The sequence below is a fragment of the Pseudophryne corroboree genome, chromosome 8, assembly GCF_028390025.1.
Source record: "Pseudophryne corroboree isolate aPseCor3 chromosome 8, aPseCor3.hap2, whole genome shotgun sequence".
Taxonomy (NCBI): Eukaryota; Metazoa; Chordata; class Amphibia; order Anura; family Myobatrachidae; genus Pseudophryne; species Pseudophryne corroboree.
Window position 1 is genome coordinate 401,608,214 of NC_086451.1, and position 23,060 is coordinate 401,631,273.

Sequence of the window (23,060 nt, forward strand, 5' to 3'; positions counted from 1 at the left end):
ACAGTTCAAACACCAGTACATTCCTGCAGGCACTGGAGTGCATAACAGTCCTGACACCAGTACTTTCCTGCAGGCACTGGTGTGCATAACATATTCAGCAGCCTAATACTCCTGTTGAAATTTTGTGGGAATATGGAGCATACCCCTCAAAATACGTTGCAACAGGTGGTCGATCAGGTGCAGGTCCTGACTCGACAATTTAATGATTTGTCCATTAAAATGCACACCTCCCAGGCTGCTGGCGGAGCTCCCGCAGCAGCAGCACCTGCAGGGGTTAAGGAGCCGAAAGTAAATCTCCCGGATCGTTTTTCTGGAGATCGCTCGCAGTTCTTTTGTTTCAAGGAGAGCTGCAAGCTATACTTCCGGCTTAGGCCTCAGTCTTCTGGGTCGGAGATTCAGCGGGTGGGCATAGTGATTTCCTTGCTACAAGGAGACCCACAGGTCTGGGCATATGGGTTGCAGCCCGACTGTCCGTCGCTTAAAAGTGTTGATGCTTTTTTTACGGCACTGGGCATGTTGTATGATGACCCTGACAAGACGGCCTCAGCCGAGGCTCAGATTTCGATCCTTAAGCAAGGGCGAAGGCCAGTTGAGGTTTACTGTACGGAGTTTCGGAGGTTGGCCCATGATACCCAGTGGAATGACCCAGCCCTGAGACACCAGTACCGAAGAGGTCTTTCTAACCAGATAAAGGACCAACTGGTACAATATCCCTTGCCTGATAGCTTGGATCAGCTCATGCAGTTATCCATCCGGGTGGATAGACGGCTGAGAGAGCGTAGGCTTGAAAGGGAGACTGAGGTTTCCTTCCTTCCCAAGGGAACCTCAGACTCTGAGGAATTTTCCGAGGAGCCTATGCAGATTGGGGCTACCCGCCTCTCCTCGCGTGAGAAGACGCGGAGGAGACAGCAGGGGTTGTGTTTGTACTGTGGGAATAAAGGTCATGTGGTAGTATCATGCCCAGAAAAGCCGGAAAACTTCAGGGCCTGAGGGTGATGGGAAATATCCTGTCAGGCCAGAAGTCAGAATTTCCCAAGAAGACTTTTATCATTCCGGTGACCTTGAAGATCCTCGGTCAAACTGTCAAGACTGAGGCCTTTATGGACAGTGGGGCCGACGGGGTTTTTATGGACCGCCAATTCGCCCTGAAACACTCTGTTCCCTTAGTACCCTTGGCATCGGAAATTGAGATTTGTGGGTTAAACGGGGAACCATTATCCCAAGGTAAAATTACCTCTTGCACTAGCCAGATTTCTTTGTTTATTGGAGCCACACACTCTGAAAAATTGTCCTTTTATGTGACTGTCTGTACTTTTGCCCCATTGGTGTTGGGGTTACCCTGGTTAAGGGCCCACAATCCTCAATTTGACTGGGTCTCTGGGGAGATTCTTAGTTGGGGTACTGATTGTTTCAGGAGTTGCTTGAGCCTTCCAGTCAGGCTCTCGCAGCTAAGTTTGCCAGGATTGCCAGGGTGTTATGCAGATTTTGCGGACGTGTTCTCCAAAAAAGTTGCAGAGGTACTACCTCCCCATCGTCCCTATGACTGTGCCATTGATTTGTTGCCAAATGCTAAGCTTCCCAAGAGCAGGTTGTACTCCCTGTCACGTCCTGAGACTCAGGCTATGGCAGAGTACATTCAGGAGAACTTGGCTAAGGGATTTATCAGACCTTCACAGTCTCCAGTTGGGTCGGGGTTCTTCTTCGTGGGTAAAAAGGACGGTTCGTTGCGACCCTGCATCGACTTCAGGGAATTGAACCGTATCACGATTAAAAACTCATACCCACTGCCTCTCATTTCGGTCTTGTTTGACCAGCTTCGTACTGCCACCATTTTTTCTAAGATTGACCTACGCGGTGCGTACAATCTAATCCGAATAAGAGAGGGAGATGAATGGAAGACTGCCTTTAATACCCACTCAGGGCATTATGAATATTTGGTGATGCCTTTTGGGCTCTGTAATGCCCCGGCAGTCTTCCAGGATTTCATGAATGATGTGCTCAGGGAATATTTGGATAGATTCTTAGTTGTATACTTAGATGACATCCTAATCTTCTCCCATTCCCTGGAGGAACATCGGAAGCATGTACGCTTAGTCCTCCAGAAACTCAGAGACCACCGGCTTGGGGCGAAGCTGGAGAAGTGCGAATTTGAAGTTCAGCAAATCGCATTTCTAGGATATATTATCTCCCCAGAAGGTTTCCAAATGGAGGGTTCCAAGGTACAGGCAGTCCTGGATTGGGTGCAGCCCACTAGTTTGAAGGCGCTTCAGCGTTTCCTGGGCTTTGCGAATTTTTATAGACGATTTATCGCTGGATTTTCGTCTATAGTGGCGCCCTTGGTGGCACTCGCTAAGAAAGGGGCGGATGTTGCTCACTGGTCTTGTGAGGCTAAAGCGGCTTTTGCCCGTCTCAAAAGGGCATTTGTTTCGGCCAAGGTGCTGCGACACCCAGATCCAGAGCGTCCTTTTGTGGTGGAGGTGGATGCCTCTGAGATGGGTATTGGGGCAGTGCTTTCTCAGATGGGAGTGTCTGATAATCGCCTTCATCCCTGTGCTTACTTTTCCCGTAAATTTTCGCCTGCCGAGATGAATTATGACGTGGGTAACCGGGAATTGTTGGCTATTAAGGATGCACTCGAGGAGTGGAGACACTGGCTTGAGGGGGCTAAGTTTGTGGTCTCAATTCTCACTGACCATAAGAATCTGGCATATTTAGAGTCAGCGAAGCGTCTCAATGCCAGGCAGGCACGATGGGCTTTGTTTTTTGCTCGCTTTAATTTTTTGATAACATATCGCCCTGGGTCAAAAAACATCAAGGCTGATGCGCTCTCGCGGAGTTTTGCTCCAATCCAGGAGACCACCGAGGAGCCGTTGCCCATTGTTTCCCCATCATGTATTAAAGTGGGCATTACCCAGGACCTCTTATCATTAGTCCTTAGAGCACAGGAGCAGGCTCCTCCAGACCTTCCGGTAGGTCTTTTGTTTGTGCCTCCTAGGTTAAGACAGCGAGTGTTCCTGGAATTCCATGCCAAGAAGTCTGCAGGTCACCCGGGTATTGCCAGAACTCGGGAGTTGCTATCTAGGGCGGTGTGGTGGCCCTCGGTGGCTAAGGATGTGGATCAGTGGGTTCGAGCATGTGACATCTGTGCCCGAAATAAGACTCCTAGAGGGGTTCCTGTTGGCCCATTACATCCACTCTCTATCCCATCTAAGCCATGGACCCACATTTCAATGGATTTTGTGGTGGACTTGCCCAAATCCTCGGGGATGACAGCCATCTGGGTTGTCGTTGACAGGTTTTCGAAGATGGCGCACTACGTTCCACTGGTTGGGCTGCCATCGGCCAGACGCCTGTCTGAATTATTTATGCTGCATGTTGTGCGTCTCCACGGGTTGCCACTTGATGTGGTCTCTGACCGCGGATCCCAGTTTGTGGCCAAATTCTGGAGGGCATTTTGTTCCGATCTCCAGATTTCTGTCAGCTTGTCGTCGGGCTACCATCCGCAGTCTAATGGGCAGACTGAAAGGGTGAACCAGTCCTTGGAGCAGTTCCTCAGGTGTTATGTCTCCAAGTGTCAGACTGACTGGGTTGCTCATCTGTCCATGGCGGAGTTTGCCTATAACAACGCGGCTCACTCTGCTACAGGGATCTCTCCCTTCCTTTGTGTGTATGGGCATCATCCTAAGGCCAATTCTTTTGACCCCCTGGACTCCACGCCTGGTGGTTCCTCTGTGGTTTCGGTCCTTAGAGGTATTTAGCGGAAAGTGAAGAAAGCCCTTGTGTCTGTGTCATTAGTGACCAAAAGGGTTTTTGATAAGCGGAAAAGACCCTGCAGCTTCAAATTAGGAGACTTCGTCTGGTTGTCTACCAAGAATTTGAAGTTGAGACAGCCATCTCATAAGTTAGGCCCCCGGTTCATCGGCCCTTATAAGATCACCAGGGTTATCAATCCGGTGGCATTTCAGTTAGATCTGCCCCGTTCTTTGGGTATCAATAAAACATTTCATTGTTCCCTTTTAAAACGAGCGATTAGTAATCCTTCTTCCAGTGGAAGACCTTCCCCTCTTCTGATACGTGGCCAGAGGGAGTTTGTTGTTGAAAGGATTCTTGACTCCAAGGTGGTTCGGGGTCGGCTGTCATTTTTGGTGCACTGGAAGGGGTATGGCCCGGAGGAGCGGTCGTGGGTGCGCAGTTGTGATGTTCATGCCCCCAGACTGATACGCTCTTTCTTCTCGCAGTTCCCCGATAAACCCGGTGGTAGGGGTTCTTTGACCCCTCGTCAGAGGGGGGGTACTGTTAGGGTCTCCTGCCCTGTGCTGCCACGTCGTCATGGCAACCGGGAGACAAGTGCTAGCGGAGTAACCTGAGCGCAGCTGATACTCCGGTTCGGGTCTTTTGCTGTGCAGTGGTTATAGGCTCTGTGCAAGGCAGGGGATCCGGTGCTGGTTTTTGTGCTCACAGTCTGTGAGGTCTGAGTGGGGCGTGGACAGCACCTGCTTTATAAGGCCTCTTTTCAGGGTAAGCAGATGCTGCTGAATCTTTGTTGGTTAGTCAGTTTCTGAAAGTTAGCCAGTACTGTGTAGCTTTGTATTTGTTTGTTGCTTACTGCAAATAGGCCTGGGGATTTGGTATTACACTCTGCCAATCCAGACCTAGCAGTAAGACTGGAGTCAGTCGTTTAGCTTGCTGGGGTTCTGTTACTACTCTGTGAACTTAGCAAGTTTGCGGCTGTATTCTAAGACTTGCCTGTCTAATCCTGTCTCACTGTGCTAGGTGTCAGGGGTCAGTTTAGTGGCAGTAAGCTGAACCTGTGCACTGCAAGTGAGAATTAGGATTGTGGAGACTCTCCTTGTGTCTATCATTCCATCTCTGACCAAGGAGTTTACTGCCACACCCGTTGGTAACCCTTTAGGGTTTTGCTGTTGCCCTTAGCAACAGCATTTCGGGTTCTCTACGTATTAAAACACAACATCTTGCTTTTCCCATCTGAGCAGTTCTAATACAAGGGAGATACACAGTTCCTTAGCCTCTGGGCTTCTCTGTTCACTTTGTGTGTATTTTGTTACCCTATCACCTTCTGTGTACGTTATGTCATATTCCCCAGTCTGTCTGTGAATCCATTTGTTTTGCATAACAGTTCAAACACCAGTACATTCCTGCAGGCACTGGAGTGCATAACAGTCCTGACACCAGTACTTTCCTGCAGGCACTGGTGTGCATAACAGAATGGGATACATCAGATTTTTCGTAAGCATCCAAGATAAAATAGTAAAATTTCAAACGTACAAAAAATAAGTATAAAAACAGCTTATCTGCCCATAAGGGAAGTTCAGGTGCATCGGTCCCAACGCGTTTCGTCCTTAATTAGACTTCATCATGGGGATAAGGTCAGTGAGCAATGATGCTCTATTTATACCTAAAGAGATAGTGAGAACCCAGCACATGGCCAGGTAATTGATGACATCACTTCCTGTTTGGTGATGTCGAATTTTGCTAATAGGAGACATTTTAATTATAGTTTCAGGCGTGGTAGCTACATATGGGATGTATACAGGGCACAAACAAGTGATAAGGCAGGGAAAATAGAATGTAAAACGAAGCTTAAAAGCTTCGTATGGCGCTGTGCAGCGCGGTGGAACGCACGCTGGAACGCACAGCTAGTTCCTGGCGTGGTCCGCCGCGCGTCACTTCCGGTCTTGTGGAAGGTACTTCCGCCGGCCGGTGGAACGCACTGTGGAACGCATCGTCATCTCCGTGACGATGCGCTCTGTGTGGCGGAGCTTACCAGCAGTGATCAACTGCTGCTCCTTCGGTGAATAATGAAGCAAGGGGGGCGTGGTTGGTGGTGTTTTTCGGGAAGCCTACCGCTCCGAATGATAAGATGACGGAGGAACTCCTATCGTCGCAACCAGGCTGCGCCGGCAAGAGGCTTCCCTAGTTTCTTCAACCGCACACTAATTGCGGCACGATCGCAATTGGAGTGCGGTCGCAGTTGGTGGGCGGCAGTTAGCTTGCTGGCCAGCATTGCCCAGCGATGGGCAGCCCACTGCATGCATTTTAAATAGTAGCAGATTCTGCTAAAAAGCAGAATATGTTACTCTTACTGAATGAGATCCTTTATGCACATACATAGTAGCTCAACCAGGGCAGTAATTACATCCCTCCAATAACACAGACAAAGCAATGAGACCAAACCAAGCATAGTAACCAAACCAAGCACGCAGCAAAAGTCAGATCAATATTCAGCGTGTGACACTTAGCAACAATCAGCTTTACCAACTGTGGCACTCAGCAAAAACAAACTCTGCAGCATAGGCGTTTTAAGGGGTGTAGTAGTGTATGCCGGCGGCCGGGCTCCCGGCGACCAGCATAACGGCGCCGGAATTCTGACCGCCGGCATACTGACAGCTGGGCGAGCGCAAATGAGCCCCTTGCGGGCCACGCTATTTATTCTCCCTCCAGGGGGGTCGTGGACCCCCAAGAGGGAGAATAAATGTCGGTATGCCGGCGGTCGGGATTCCGGCGCCGGGATGCTGGACGTCGGGAGCTCGTCCCCCGGCATACAGAAGACCACCCGTTTTAAGAGAGAAGGGGGCTCATATGCAGGCTCTGATCAGACCCCCTCCTCTCCGGCAATGCAGTAGACCCTGGCAACTCTATTGTGCATGCGCAAATCACAAGAAAATGGCAGAGGTGGCCATTTTCCCAGTGATATTTGCCGCTCTGCAACCAGTCAGGCCGACGGGGCTTTAAGTATAATTAAATGGGAGCAGCCGTTATAGATATTCCAGTGTTCTGTAGTCTGTGACACACAAAAAACATTATTCCGGCAACCTGTGGCACTCAGCAACAATCAGCTCTGCAGCCTTTGTCACTCAGCAACAATCAGCTCTGCAGCCTGTGGAACTCAGCAACAATCAGCTCTGCAGCCTGTGGAACTCAGCAACAATCAGCTCTGCAGCCTGTGGAACTCAGCAACAATCAGCTCTGCAGGCTGTGGATCTCAGCGCAATAATAAATTCTGCAGCCTGTGTCACTCAGCAGCAATCAGTTCTGCAGCCTGTGGCACTCAGCAAGAATAAGTTCTGCTGGCATCAAGAAACAGACTCCTCCAAAAAATGGGTGGTATTCAGCATGCCGTCTCTTGGGATCTCAGTGCTCAGTTTACCAGCGCCGGAATCCCGACACCTGGCATGCCGACACCTATTCTCCCTCTTGGGGGTCCACAACCCCCCTGGAGGGAGAATAAATAGCATGGTGCGCGTAGCGCGCCACTGTGCCCACAGCATGGCGAGCGCAGCGAGCCAGCAAGGGGCTCATTTGCGCTCGCCCAGCTATTGGAATGCCAGCGGATCGGATTCCGGCGCTGGTATGCTGGCCGCCGGCATACCATACTACACCCACAAAAAATTACAGTAGCTCTGCTGTCTTACTCAGTAAAATGTGAACTCTACTGTCTCTGCCACACTGAAAATGTGAGCTCTGCAGACATCAGGCTCCAGCACTGCACTCTCTGTGATGTAGGAGTCACTATTATGCAGAGTCCTGGGACTGACATACAGTCTCCACATTGATCAGTATTAAAAACCCAGTAGACTCACTGGTTCCTTACCCACGGCAGTAAGTGGGTAAAAAAACGAATAACCAGTCTCCTGGATGTTTACTGTACTTAGCTTTGTTAATAGAAAATGCTGAGTAGAGAAGGATTGTCCAGTAAAGGGGCAGAGCCATGGCTGGAATTTGGTTAGTTAGCATATGCTTATGTGTTTGGATATAACTATACCATACCTCCCAACATTCTCAGGAGGTAAAGAGGGACAGTTCCAAAGGGGGTGTGGCCTATGAAAAAGGGGGCGTGAATTTGCAGAGATGCCGCAATCGTGGGCCACGCCTACTATTTTTGTCACAATGGGGGCATGGCCAACACTCTGTGAGCTGCTGGCCATACCTCCAGTCCCTCTGCCTCCCAGGAATAGACGCACATCGTCTATTCACAGCTGCTCTGCTCTGATCTGAGCAGAGCAGCGAGTGCAGGAGCCTCACAACTGCCCCCACCATGGGACACTGCGGCCTGCAGGTGGGACAGTGGGACAGACCCCAAAAAATGGGACTCTCCTGTGAAAATCGGGACAGTTGGGAGCTATACTATACCATAAGAAGGGGGGGGGGGAATATAGCATGGAGGAGAGATACAGGAGTATAAAGAGGGGATGAGGAGTGGTGGGAGAGACACAGATGGGTGGAGAGAAATAGGAGAGGGGCTGTTACAATGGGCTGGTTACAGGAGAAGTAGCTATCACACAGGACTGGGTACAGTAGAAAGGGACTGTCACACAGTGCTGGGTAAAGGAGAAGAGGTTGTCACATAGAGCTAGATACAGGACAAAGTGGCATAAAGGAACAGGGTATGTGACTGAACATAGGGCTGGGTACAGGAGAATGGGCTGATGGAGAAGGGGTAGTCACACTGGGCTGGTTACAAGGAGGGCTGTTACACAGGGTTGGGTACAGAAGAATTGTCTGTTATGCAAGGCTGGTTACAGGAAACAGGGCTGTCACAAAGGGAGAGGTATAAATGTGGGGTGGGATCGGGGAATTCCGGTGTTGTGTACTTTCAGGGTGATTTCCTGCTCTGCTTGGGAGGAGGCAGTTTGTGATCTACTGAGCTTGCTCTCCAGTCATTCTGTCACCCACTGACACCCTTAGCCTTCTGCTGTTACCCACTGTCTCTCCCACTGTTACCCACTAACTCTACCACTTTCACCCACTGCCTTTTCTGGTTTAACCCACTGCCTCACCTGTTGTCACCCACTGCCTCTCCTGCTGTCACCCAGTGCCTATTCTGCTTATACTTACTGCCTCTCCTGGTGTCACCCACTGCCTGTCCCTGTCACCCTCTGCTTCCACTGCCAGCCTCTACCTCCTGCTGTGACCCACTGACACCTGCTGCCTCCCCAGTCACCCTCAGCCTCTCTCTGCCATCCACTGCCTCCTGATGTCAACCACTATCTCCTACTGTCACCCACTGCCTCTTCTGTTATATCCTTCTTTCTCTCCCAATATCACCCACTGCCTCTCCCACTGTCACCCACTGCATCCTGATGTCACCCATTGCTTCTTGCTGTCATCCACTGCCTCTTCTACATCCACCAAATGCCTCTTCTGCTTTCACCCACTGCCTCTTCATTCACCTACTGCCTCTCCTGCTGTCACCTGCTGTCTGACCCTGTCACACCCTGCCTCTCCAGTCAGTCTCTGCTCCCCAATGCTACACCTTGCCTCTTGAAGTCACACATTGATACTCTTGACCTCCCCAGTCACCCTCAGCCTCCACTTGTCACCCACTATAGCCTTCTGTTACGCACACCAGTGCTAACAGGAGTATACCGGTGTATGAACAGAGAGGGATGCGAAGCAAACGAACTCACAGACAGTAAAACACAACATACACAGGAGTTGATGGAATAACTAATAAACACAAAGTGAACGGGGAAGCCCAAAGGCTCAGGAATTTGGTGTCTCCCTAGTGTCAGGAATGCTCAGATGGAATAGAGCGGACAATGAAGCGAGATGTAGTGATTTAACATGTGGAGCACCCGAAATGATGTTGCTAAGAGCAACAGAAAAAACCCCAAAGGGTTACCAACGGGTGTGGGAATAAACTCCTTGGTCAGAGATAGAAATATAGACACAAGGAGAGTATCCACAATCCTAACCCCCACTTGCAGGGCACAGGTTCAGCTTACTGCCACTAAACTGACACCTGGACGCCCTGCACAGTGAGGGAGGATTAAGCAAGCAGGTCTGAGAGTACAGCCGCAAACCTGCTGGGTTCACAGAATAGCAAAAGAACCCCAGCAGGTTAAACGACTGACTCCAGTCTTACTGCTAGGTCCGGATTGGCAGAATGAAGTACCGAATCCCAAGGCCTATTCGCAGTAAGCAACAAGTAAATACAAAGTCACACAGTACTAGCTAACTCTCTGGAACTGACTAACAAACAAAGATTCAGCAGCATTTGCCTAGCCTGAGAGGATGGTTTATATAGCAGGTGCTGTCCACGCCCCACTCAGACCTCACAGACTGTGAGCACAAAACCAGCGCCGGATTCCCTGCCGTGCACAGAGCCTGTAACCACTACACAGTAAAAACCCGGACCGGAGTATAAGCTGCGCTCAGGTTACTTCGCTAGCACTTGCCTCCCGGTTGCCATGGCGACGTGGCAGCACAGAACAGGAGATCCTATCACCTTCTGGGCAGTATGGATGGTGTAACGGTTAGCATTACTGCCTCACAGCACTGAGGTTATGGGTTTGATTCCCACCACGGCCCTAACTGTGTGGAGTTTGTATATTATCCCCGTACTTGTGTGGGTTTCCTCTGGGTACTCCAGTTTCCTCCCATAATCCAAAAATACAGTATACTGGTAGGTTAATTGGCTCCCAACAAAATTAACTATAGCATGTATGTGTACATGTGGTAGGAAATATAGATTGTAAGCTCCACTGGGGCAGGGACAGATGTGAATGGCCAAATATTCTCTGTAAAGCGCTGCGAAATGTGTGTGCTATATAAATAACTGGTAATAAATAATAAATTCTGTCACCCACTGCCTCCTGCTGTCATCATCTGCCTCTACTTATCACCCTCTGTCTCTCCCTATTATCCACTACCTTTTTCTGCTACCCACTACCTCTCTGTCACCCACCACCTATTTCTGTCATCCTCTGCCTTCCCAGTAATCAACTGCCTCTCCCTGTCACACATTGCCTTCCCAGTCACCCACTGCTTCTGCACGTCATGCACTGCCTCTCACCGTCACCCACTGCCTCTCCCTGTGGGGAATAGTTCCACCTCTGCAGTTGGTATCTGCTACTGTACTGTATGTACAATATTAATGGGGAGGTTGTATAGAAGACAGTTGGTAGGTAGTATACTGTACTATACCTAGTCGATAAGCTTGTTGCACAACAGAGTGACATCATAGTGTGAGGTTTGGCCCTGAGCATGCAGAACCAGACTAGGTACATCAACACATATTAATAGGTGAGGTACAAATAGGGAGTATGTGCTGTGGGAGTACTGCTCCATTTCATCCTACAGATGCAGGTGGTAAGTTATTATTATTATTATTATTATTATTTGTTTATATGGTGCCACAAGGGATCTGCAGTGCCCAATTACAGAGTAAATAAACAAATAATCAAAACAGAAAAACAGTGACTTACCAATGAAGACAATATAGGAGAAGCACAGGGTAAATTAACATAGCTACTGTACATCAGTAGATGACACTGAAATAAGTATTAGGGTGACAGAAAACTGCGGGATTTGGTGCCACCAAAGATGGTTTAAGTAAGAAAAGGTTAAGCACATGAGGGTATAGGGTCCTGCTCGTGAGACCTCACATTATAAAGGGGAGAGGCAGACAGACAGGGGTGACACAGGTGAGGTAGATAGAGGGCATGAAACAGTGTTAGGATGAGATTTGGCTGGGTTTGGTGAAGAAGGGTCTTGAGAGACCATTTGAAGTTTTGTAGAAAGGTGAACAGTCTGTGGGGAGTGGTAGATAATTCCAGAGAAAGGGAGCAGCACATGAAAAATCTTGGAGGTAGGAGTGAGAGGAAGTAATCAATAGGCAGGAGAGTCGGCATGCATTAGCAGAGTGAATAGGATGGGTGGGAATGTAAAGGGAGATAAGGTCAGAGATGTAAATGGGAGAGGAGTGGGTGAGGGCTTTATAGACGAGTGTGAGAAGCTGCTTGGTGAGCAAGCCCACATGGTGAAATGTATGTTCAGCAGCATAATACCAGCTCCCTGCTGCAGGGGGAAGCAGCTGTGAGCAGCAGGAACATACAACGTTGAATCTGGTATTCTCCCTCCTCCCTCTTACCTTTTTCTGCAGGTGTCATCTGGTCCCCTTGGTGAATTTGCTTACTGCAATGCCAGCGGTATTAGTACCCACCTAACACCAATTACGAGGAGCCCAGACCACCATGTCACCTATACCTTTTCAATCGGCACAGTACCTGTTCCTACTCTCATCCACCCTCCACTCTATAGAAGAGGATGGATAGCAGATGGGAGCTTCTGCTAGAGTGCCACACTATTCTTTCTCCTCCCAAACAATTTTTAATAGAAGCTGCAGAAATCTACAGTTTTAAAACTGGGGTACCAACCTTTCTGGAGGAAGTAATCAGTAGGCAGGAGAGGCAGCATACATTAGCAAAGCGAAGAGGATGGATGGGAGTGTAAAGGGAGATAAGATCAAAGATGTAAATATGAGAGGAGTGTGTGAGGGCTTTGTAAGTGAGTGTGAGAAGCTTGAATTGGATTCTGAAAGGGAAGGGAAGCTGGTGGAGGGCTTGTAGGAGAGGTGAGGTGGACGTAATGTGTTTGGTGAGGAATATGAGCCAGACTGCAGCATTGAAGATAGATGGCAGTGGAGAGAGGCATTTGTCAGTTATGCCAGTCAGGAGGAGATTACAGAAGTCTTGTCTGGAGATGAACAGTAAGTGGATAAGGGTCTTAGTAGCATTATGGGTGAGAAAGGGTCTGATCCCGGAAATATTTTTGAGATGAAAACAACAGGTTTGTGAGAGGTGCTGAATATGTGGTATGAAGGAGAGGGAGGAGTCAATGATTACTCCAAGACAGCACACTTGGGGGCTAGGGGAGATTGTTGTGCCATCAATAGATAATGAAATTGTGGGAGGTGAGGATGTGCAGTAGGGTGGGAAGATGATCAGCTCAGTCTTAGACATGTTGAGTTTGAAAAAACGGGGGAAAATCCAAGAAGAGATAGCACAGAGAGAGAGTTGAGGTGCGAGTGAGGAGAGTGGAGGAGAGGTCCGGGGAGGAAATTAAGGTTTGAGTGTCATCAGCATAGAGATGATATTGGAAGTCAAAAGAACTAATGAGTTCACCTAAAGAGGACTTGTAGAGAGAAAAAAGTAGAGGACCAAAAACAGAACCTTGGGGGACACCTACAGTTAGTGGAAGTGGGGGGGAGGTGGAGTCATAAGAGGAGACAGAGAAGTAACGATCAGAGAGGTAGGAGGACAGCCAAGAAAGGGGAGAATCATGCAGACCAATGGAGTTAAGGATTTGCAGGAGAAGAGGGTGTTCCACTGTGTCAAAAGCAGCAGAAAGGTCAAGAAGAATAAGCAGAGAGTAGTGGCCCTTAGATTTGGCAGCATGGAGGTCATTGCAGACTGTTGTGAGGGCAGGTTCAGTAGAGTGGAGAGGATGGAAGCCAGACTGGAATGGGTTAAGCAGTGAGTGTGAGGAAAAAAGGCAGTAAGTCTGTTGTAGACAATATGCTTAAGGAGTTTGGATGCAAAAGGGAGGAGAGAGATTGGTCGGTAGTTGGAGAGGATGTTTGAATCAAGGGTAGGTTTTTTAAGAATAGGAGAGATGAGTGCATGCTTGAAGGCAGAGGAGAAAGTGCCTGATGAGAGGGAGTGATTGAGAAGGTGGGTAAGATGGGAACAGGCAGAAGGAGAAAGGTAGCAGAGGACGAAGGATTGTATAGGGTCAAATGGGGAGGTGGTGGAGGGGAGAACAGATGAGGGCCATGACTTCCTCACCAGATACATGGAAGAAAGATGTCAGAGTTGGTGAGAGGGATGGGGAGGAATGGTGGAAGATTAGAGGTGGCAGGTTGCTTATGGTCTGGTGGGATGTGATGTCTTGACTTATGGAGTCAATTTTAGATGTGAAGAAAAGTGGCAAAGTCAAAAGCTGAGAGTGAGTAGGGAAGACAAGTTAGGGATGGGCAGAGGAGGGAGTTGACAGTGGCAAAGAGGTGCCGGGGATTGGAAGACTGGGTGGAGATGGAATTCTTGAAGTAAGACTGTTTTGCAAGGGAAAAAGCAGCACTGAATGCTGAGAACATAAGTTTGAAATAAAGGAAGTCTGCCTTAGAGCGTGATTTCCTCCAGTGTCACTCGGCAGTACATGAGCATTTTTGCAGATATCTGGTGCATTTGGTGTGCCAGGTTGAAGTGTTAATTTGCGAGGATGAATAGTGGTTGGTGGAGTGACACAGAGTCAAGAGCAGAAGTAAGGGATGCATTATATAGGGAAGTTGATTGTTCAGGCCATAAGAGAGAGAGATAGAGAGAGAGAGAGAGAGAGAATAGTAGAGAGGAGTGAGTCGTACAGTGAGGATAGGGATGTGGTGTCAATAGCTTCAATGTTACGCTTAGTGATGGTAGCCTTAGGAGGTAGAGATGGAGTAGCAGAGAGAGGTGGCCGCAGCTACGGGGCTGCGAGGGCCAATTGTAAACTATGATGTTACTCAGATGACCGATGGTCTTGCAGACCATTCAGTGCTGCAGCTCTTGTATTTTTGATGCTGTCAGGGAGAGTCTATTTCCCTTAGCCTATTGCTGCATTAGCTTATTGTCACATTACTGCTGCGTTCTAAAGGGGGGTACTCACGGGAGAGATGTGTGCTGAGCGATCTTAACACAGACCGCTCAGCACACATCTCTCACCCCGCTCAGCACAGCGCGATGTGCTGAGCGAGGGGGAAAGCCGACGGGGGCCGCTCACTTCACACAACGGTGAAGTGAGCGACCCGCTAGATTGAGCCTGCATGCAGGCTCAATCTATCATCGGCGATAGCAATGTGCGGGGCCGCGCATCGCTATCGCTGGAGGGCATACACACGGCAGATCCGTGCTTAAAATCTAAGCAATCTAGCAAGATTGCTTAGATTTTAAGCACGGATCTCTCTGTGTGTACCCCCCTTAAGACATAACATTTATCTCTTAATTAATCCCAGTGTGTAATGTGTATTCTATTATCTAGTTTTTTATATTTTGTCGTTTTCTTTTTATGCTTGCTTGGTGATATTAATATTAACTAGTATATACTCAAATATAATTACCTATGTATATTGGGACCATTTCAGAGTTTGCAGCATGCAAACAAATGGAACACATTTACACTTTTTCAACACTGTATGGCACTACAGGTGGGCCAGATTATAAATGTGCAGAGAGATTTACAGTAGGGTCTTATGTAATAGCCTGTGAGATTCAGACATGGGGGAGATTCTGGTGAGTCTGCTCATATTCTTAAATCGGCCCTAATTTAAAAGCACACCAGGTTTGCCTTTTACAATACTGCTGCTTAATATATGGACAGGTTAAAAGGAATCGCATCTGTACCTGCATCTCGCAGGTTATTGCACACTGTAAGGCACTTATACTGTAGTTAGGAAGAGTATGCTCTAGCTGAACTCTTTACTGCAGTATAAAATGAAACATACCAGTTAGGCGCATCTTAAGAGATGAGGGGGCCCATGTGCACACACCGGGTGGGCCCCTTTCTCTCCACGGTGCAGGAATCTACTGTGCATGCTCAAGTCTTCCCGAAACATGGTGCCTGCCATGTTTTGGAGATAAAAGTCTTACTGAGCATGCGCCGGCAGCCATTTTTGCTGCTAAAGCACCCGGTGGTGGACTTCGAAGAGTGAATATGAAAACTATGGGTGCATTGTGTGCGGTGTGAGCCCCCGCTTGACCCAGGGGCCCATGTGCACCACACACATTGCACCCATGATAGAAACACCAATTAGACTAGTAATTATGAGATACATGCAAATCAGCCAGTTTTTACCCTACATGCAACATGGTTTGTTATTTTTTGTTTGCTTACATCTCTGAATCAGCCGTATTATGTCCTATAAAGTTACATGCCTTTCCAGTGATGGACTGGGGCTTGAAGGGCCAACCGGGGGGATGCAGTGGTAGGGGCCCCTGTTTATGGGGTGTGGCCATTTAGCACTGTGTGTGAGGCCAGCCCCCCACAGAGGCTTGGACTGTCATAAGAGACCATATATCCTCTAATAGAGTAACAATTTATAATCATACTTACCTACATTTATCTCCTCTCCAGGAGATGCCCAGAGAGGATAAGCAGGTGGGCGGTGATGGAAGCAGGGCCAAGCCAATTGTGTCATTAGCCCCTGCCTACTTGATGAGAAAATTAACGTGATTGGGCATTATTATTTTTATATTGGTGGAGCTATGATGACGCAATTAGCATATAACCATGTCACTAGGCCAGTGCCGTAACTAGACATTTTAGCGCTGTGTGCAAGAAACCGCATTGGCGCCCTCCCTCCCACATCATATTTAAAATAGGGCCAGTGCGCGCCGTAGGCGTGTGCCAAAAATATAGGGGTGTGGCTTCATGGGGGAAGAAGCGTGGCCACAAAATAATACCAATTCATAATATGCCACACAGTAGCGCCACTTACACATATTCCGGCAGGCAGAGTCCCCCTTTTACACATTCCGGCAGACAGAGTCCTCTTTTAACATTACGGCAGGCTAGGTCCCCCTTTTACACATTACGGCAGGCAGATTCCCCCTTTTATGCAGTACAGCAGGCAGAGTCCCCATTTTACACATTACGGCAGGCAGATTCCCCTTACACCCCCCCCTGCCCATAGAGTGTAGTGTAGTATAGTGTAGTGTAGTGTAGTGTAGTGTAATATAGTGTAGAGTGTAGTGTCTGTGTAGGCACTTACGTGAGGTTTACGTTCTTCCTGCACTGTTGCCGGCTCCTGTACAGAACTGACTCCTCTGCAGAGTCTATGCACTTCACAGGCAGAGAGGAGGCAGGCCGCGGGAGCGCAGCAGCACAGGGGGGTTATTCTGTCCAGCGCGGATGCTGACTTTACACAGTGATCAGCGGCTCCAGCTGGTCGGAGCTTGGTGCTGCTGCGGATGCCAGGCACAGGGGAGGGGGAGGGCTGCCGTCAGCGGGAGTGATATGCGGCCACTCAGGGTGTATGTAGAAGGTGCGCCCACAGGGCAAGTGCGCTGTGGGCAATGCACCTTCTGCACACACCTAGTTACGGCCCTGTCATTAATATTCAGTTACAATATACTGCCATACCCGGAATTCAGACCTATAACCTGTTGAACTGTACCCAAACACCTTACTCATTGAGCTATCTGATCCTGCATAAATACTATGGACACTATATGAAGCTACTGGTACTTTGTAAAAAAAAAAAAATCAGTATTGCAATTGAGCAGATCTATGTGGTGTGCAGCCACACATCCAATCTCTTGCAGTCACACAATAAATAGATCTGCTCAGCAGCAATGCTGATCATTTTTTCACAAAGTACAAGGTAAGCTTCAAATAGAATTCTCTAGCTTAGAATTCTCTAGCTTTCTATGTAAGGGCAGATAGCTCAATGAATAGAGTGTCTGACTGCAATGCCACAGGCAATGGGCTCAAATCCAGGGTATGTCAGCATCTTCAAATGTAATAAAGGACAGTGTGACTGAATAACAAAGAAATCTCAAGATGAGTTCATGAATGTTGTATAGGTATTAGCGACAGAAGGGGTCAGGGTAGGAGACAGTGGTGGTCAGGAGATACTGGGCTTCAAAAAGTGGGGAAGCTCAAAGTGAAAGTAATTAAAACAGATAATTGACAAGTGCCACCAACTGCGCCCCCTACCCTGCAGCGCTATGTGCGGTGCCCCCTCCGCACACACCTAGTTACGGCCCTGCACTAGGCCCCTGCTCCAGGCACCATGACACCTAGCTACACCTCTGGACATTGCACATGTCCCTGTAACTGATTATGTGGAGACCTGTTTTAACTTTTTGTACTGTTAATATATTACGGAGACTTTTACAGCAGTCTTTCAGTAGTGATATTTCCCCTGGAACAAATTTCAGTAAAATACTGTGCATTAAGGCAAGGAGGCTACTTGGGATTAAGCACAAAATGTCAGTTACTTATAGATTTTTGTATCATCAAACCTCCCAACCTGTTCAATTCAAAATAACCTCATTTCTTATTTGGATATGAATTGTTGGTTTATTCGCAGACTTTTGCACAGTCCTTCCAAAATTGCAAATCCCATTCATATCCGCTTCATACAGCATCCAATGAATTAGGCAAAATGTCAGTTATTGTATGTGGCGTAGTAAAGCAAAAGCAGATCTCTACGGTTATATCTCAGAAACTCAGGAACTTTGTATTACACACAGACCAACAACAGATAAAATTGAGTGGAATAGATCCTTTCTGGGCTGATAAGATACTGACAGACTGGGCATTGCTGCTGGGAGTCTGCAGGTTGCAGCCCTCCAGCTGACCCCTAGGGGTGATGGTACTGGAGTGCAGCAGAAGCGAAGTACAGAATCAGCAGTCAATAGTGTAGTCAGGATGGCTAAGGTCAGGGTCCCAGACATGGTAGCAGAACTTAGAACCAAACTGAGGTCAGTGGTACAGGCTGAGAATTGTAGTCAGTATAACCAGAGCCTGGTACACAATCAGGAATCGCAAGCAAACACTGGAGCAAGGTAAGTGAGCTAATATGCTGGCAATGAATAGTGTTGCTTGTCTTCCTTAAATATGCTAATGATTCAATTTTGGTGGGGTAGCGATGGCTCCCAACCCTTTACGCAGCTAAATCTGATTACTGTGGGCACAATGGTGGTTATTCCAAGTTGATTGCTAGCTGCATTCATTCGCTGTGCAGTGATGAGGCAAAAAAATGGCGCTTCTGCGCATGCGTATGCGGCGCAATGCGCACGCGCAACGTACTATTACAATGAGCGCTGTAGTTTCACACAGGGTCTAGCGATGCTTTTCAGTCGCACTGGCTGCCGCAGAGTGATTGACAGGAAGGGGGCGTTGCTGGGTGTCAACTGACCGTTTTCTGGGAGTGTTCGGAAAAACGCAGGCGTGCCAGAAAAAACGCAGGCGTGGCTGGGTGAACGCAGGGCGTGTTTGTGATGTCAAATCAGGAACTGAATGGTCTGAAGTCATCGCAAGCGCTGAGTAGGTTTTGAGTTACTCTGAAACTGCACAGAAAAACTTTGTAGCCGCTCTGTGATCCTTTCGTTCGCACTTCTGCTAAGCTAAAATACACTCCCAGTGGGAGGCAGCATAGCGTTTGCACGGCTGCTAAAAACTGCTGGCGAACGATCAACTCGGAATGACCCCCAATATGCGCTATAATGGGGATCACTTTAGAGAGGAGATATATTATTTCAGTACCACCCTATGAATGATTTAATGGAGAAATTAAAACTCAAATAACTAATTTACTAACATTGCATTCAGATGCAAACTTTCCAATGAGCACAGCACCCAATCAGTTAGCTTTTATCTAGCATTGAAAAGAAGGCAGTGAAAGCAGGTATTTGCACTTAGAAATGCAATGTTTTTAAGTAAGCCCAAATTTCTCTAATTTTAATTACTTTCTATAACTGGATACTTGTAATTTGTGATTGTATATATACTGTATTGTATATCTTGTATTTATATTTTTCCTTTGTTTTAACTCCTAAATCAATGAGTATTCGCTTAAAGCTCCCATTTCCTAAATATAAGATAAGTTATTATAGTATTATGTGACACATAATTAACTGCTATGTCCTCACACTCCATAGGAAAGAGAAGCTGCCTCGGAGAGCCCCTCGTACGAATGGAACTGTTCCTCTTCTTTGTCACCACCCTGCAAAATTTTAACTTGAAGTCCCCTGTGCCACGGGAAGAGCTGGACATTACACCCAATATATCTGGACTGTTAAACTTTCCCAAACCTTACAAAGTTGCTTTTATTTCACGTTAACACGTTAATTTAGGAGTGTATATTTACTAAAGTGAGGGTTTTTAGAAATGGATAAATTACCCATAGCAACCAATCAGAAAGTGTTCGATGAAAAAATTATTCTAAGTGATTGATTGCTCTGGGCAATATCTCCACTTCTAAAAACTTGCACTATAGTAAATACTGTATACCCCTAAGTGTTTACTTTGCTGAGAATTTAAGGTGACTTATGGGTCTATTTACTAAGCCTTGGATAGAGATAAAGTCACTGGAGATAATTACCAGCCAGTTGGCTCCTAACTGCTATGCCCAGTGGTGCAAGTAGAAAAAATGTCTTACAGTTAATGTGAGCGCGCGCCGAAGGCGCACCCGGCAAAAAAATGGGTGTGGCCAAATGCCACATGGGGTGTGGCCAATGAAAATGGGGGCGTGATACACATATGGGGGGAGGAGCAGATATACGTATGATCCCAATAGTGCCAGATGCACGTTGCCCCACAGTGCCAGATATACAGTGCACCACAGTGCCAGATATACATTGCCCCACAGTGCCAGATACACATTACCTCACTGTGCCAGATACACAAATGTCCCCAGAGGGCCAGATACACATTGCCTCACAGTGCCAGATACACAAATGCCACAGAGTGCCAGATATACATTGCCTCACAGTGCCAGATACACAAATGCCACCACTGTGTCAGATATACATTGCCCCACAGTGCCAGATACACAAATGCCACCAGAGTGCCAGATATACATTGCCTCACAGTGTCAGATACACATTGCCCCACAGTGCCAGATACACAAATGCCCCCACTATGTCAGATATACATTGCCCCCCAGTGCCAGATACAGAAATGCTCCCACAGTGCCAGATATGCCCCCAGTGCCAAATACAGAAATGCCCCCAGTGCCAGATTCACATGTCCACCCAGTGCCAGATATGCCCCAGTGCCAGATACACATGTCTCCGCAGTGCCAGATATGCCCCCAGTGCCAGATACACATCCCCCCCAGTGCCAGATATGCTCCCAGTGCCAGATACACATGTCCCCTCAGGGCCAGATACACATGTCCCCCCAGTGCCAGATATGTATGTCCTCCCAGTGCCGGGTACATATGTCCCCCCAGTTCCAGATATCCCCCCTGGGCCAGATATGCCCCCAGTGCCAGGTACACATGTCCCGCAGGGCCATATACACATGTCCCCCGAGTGCCAGATATGTATGTCCCCCCAGTGCCAGGTACACATGTCCCCCCAGTGCCAGATATCCCCCAGTGCCATATACACATGTCCCCCCAGTGCCAGATATGTATGTCTCCCCAGTGCCAGGTACACATGTCCCCCCAGTGCCAGATATCCCCCAGTGCCAGGTACACAAGTCCCCCCAGTGCCAGGTATACATGCCCCACCCAGTGCCAGGTACACATGTCCCCCCAGTGCCAGATATGCTCCCAGTGCCAGGTGTACATGACCCCCCCCTGTGCCAGATATCCCCCCAGTGCCAGGTACACATGTCCCCCCAGTGCCAGATATGCTCCCAGTATCAGGTATACATACCCCCCCAGTGCCAGATATGCCCCCAGTGCCAGATATGCCCCCCAGTGTCAGGTATACATGCCTACCCCCCAATGCCAGATATGCCCCCAGTGTCAGGTATACCCCCCACCCCTGCTCACCGCTGCCGTCCTGTCTGTGTGAGGCGAGGAGAGCACAGCCTGCGCCTCTCCTTCCCCTCAGTCTCCGGCGGGTGCGGGTGTCTCAGTTTAATTCAGCGTTGATCCGTGAGCCAATCAGAGCTCGCGGTGCGAGCTCTGATTGGCTCACGGATCGGCGCGGAATTGTACGAAGATACCCGTACCCGCTGGAGACTGAGGGGAAGGAGAGGCGCAGGCTGCGCTCTCCTCCCCTCACATCAGCGGCGGGGAGCGTCGGTGTGCAGCTGACGGAGGAAGGGTGTGACGGAGCGGCAAGGATCGGCGGCCCGTCGGTGTGGTAACGGCAGACCCACAGCTAAATTCTTAAGGGTTCGCCGTACCCACCCGTACCCGCACACTTGCACCACTGGCTATGCCACAGGCTGTGCTGTAAAAATGACAGTTAGGAGCCGATTGGCTGGTGCTTTATATCCAGCAACTTTATCTCCATCCAAGGCTTAGTAAATAGACCCCTTAAATACTGTATGTAATTTTTTGTAGTCTTTGCTTGCTGCACTTATAATGTACAGTATTTTGCAATTTTTCTAAGTTTATTTACTCTACATATGTGTGTGTATACAAGCACACATTAGGGATGAACAGGTTCGGTTCTCAGATCCAAAAACGAGGCAAAATGTCATCATTCCACAGTACTGCCGTACACTACTGCTATATACCCTCTGTGTGATTCAAAGCAAAATATATATTTCTATTGGTGCGTCACTCTAACTACTAATACAGTGGCTGCTGTACACTACTTCTATATCCTCTGTGTGTGATCCAGAGCAAAAAATATATCTCTATTAGTGCGTCACTCAGTGATAACTACCAGTATTGTCATACACTACTGCTATATACCATCTGTGTGATTCAAAGCAAAATAAATATTTCTATTGGTGTGTCACTCTTACTGCTATTACATCGGTTCCTGTACACTACTGCTATATATCCTCTGTGCGTGATCCAAACCAAAAAATATATTTCTATTGTTGCGTCACTCAGTGACTACTAGTACTGTGGCTGCCGTACACTACTGCTATATATGATATACCCTCTGTGTGTGATCCAGAGCAAAAAATATATTTCTGACTCATTTGTGAGACACCGTTGCTTTACCATATGAAGCATATGTATTCTGTCACCATTCAAAGAATGGTTGCTGATAATTTCACTGATAGCATTTTATAGACATGTCAGACAGTTCGTTTCAATACTGGCAGAAAAAAGAGGCAATTTGGAGGCCCTTGCACAAACAGGCTTTGTTTTACTAAAGTTGCCCACCCTCCAGTGTGTACTCAGAAAGAGATTTTAGCGCAGCCGGGAACCTTGTCAGTGATAGGGTTAAAACAAGTTAGCCATAGAGACTCCATTTTTGCTATAGATTCTGTCTTGCTTATTCATAACAACTATGATTCCAATTAACAGTTAAAAATATATTTATAGCCAGCAATATGCTTAGAATCAGTAGCTTGTTAGGAATGTGACCTTCCAAGCAAAAGAACCCCCAACAAGGTCTCACTGCTTTGTTTGTAACTTGTTAGACTAATAAGTATGAGAACAATGAATATTGTTTACATGTGAACACTTAAGGCTTGCACCTGAACAATTAGCAGCTGTGCAGTATCATTTCCAGGACTTGACTGTATGCCCAGACATGAAAGACCATGGTAGTATGTTCAGAATAAGATAAGAAAGAACTAATTGGACCTGTAGATGGTAGAATCGTAGAATTATGTTTTATAATATATTCATTAGC

The 23,060-nt window shown here is 47.8% G+C and overlaps 1 protein-coding gene across 2 annotated transcripts in view; it reads left to right on the forward strand.

The window, feature by feature from the left end:
- The window catches only part of LOC134949298 (cytochrome P450 2G1-like), a 241,137-nt gene extending 218,923 nt beyond the window's left edge, over positions 1–22,214 (forward strand). The window contains exons 9-10 of one of the 2 annotated variants that reach the window (XM_063937794.1): positions 19,443–21,287; positions 21,501–22,214. In XM_063937794.1, the coding sequence (XP_063793864.1) occupies positions 19,443–19,624 (182 nt within the window). In that variant the 3' untranslated portion in view covers positions 19,625–21,287; positions 21,501–22,214. Of the gene's footprint in view, positions 1–19,442; positions 21,288–21,500 lie in introns of those variants that run through there. The other variant, XM_063937795.1, reaches the window with a different exon arrangement.
- Positions 22,215–23,060: the final 846 nt, after the last annotated feature.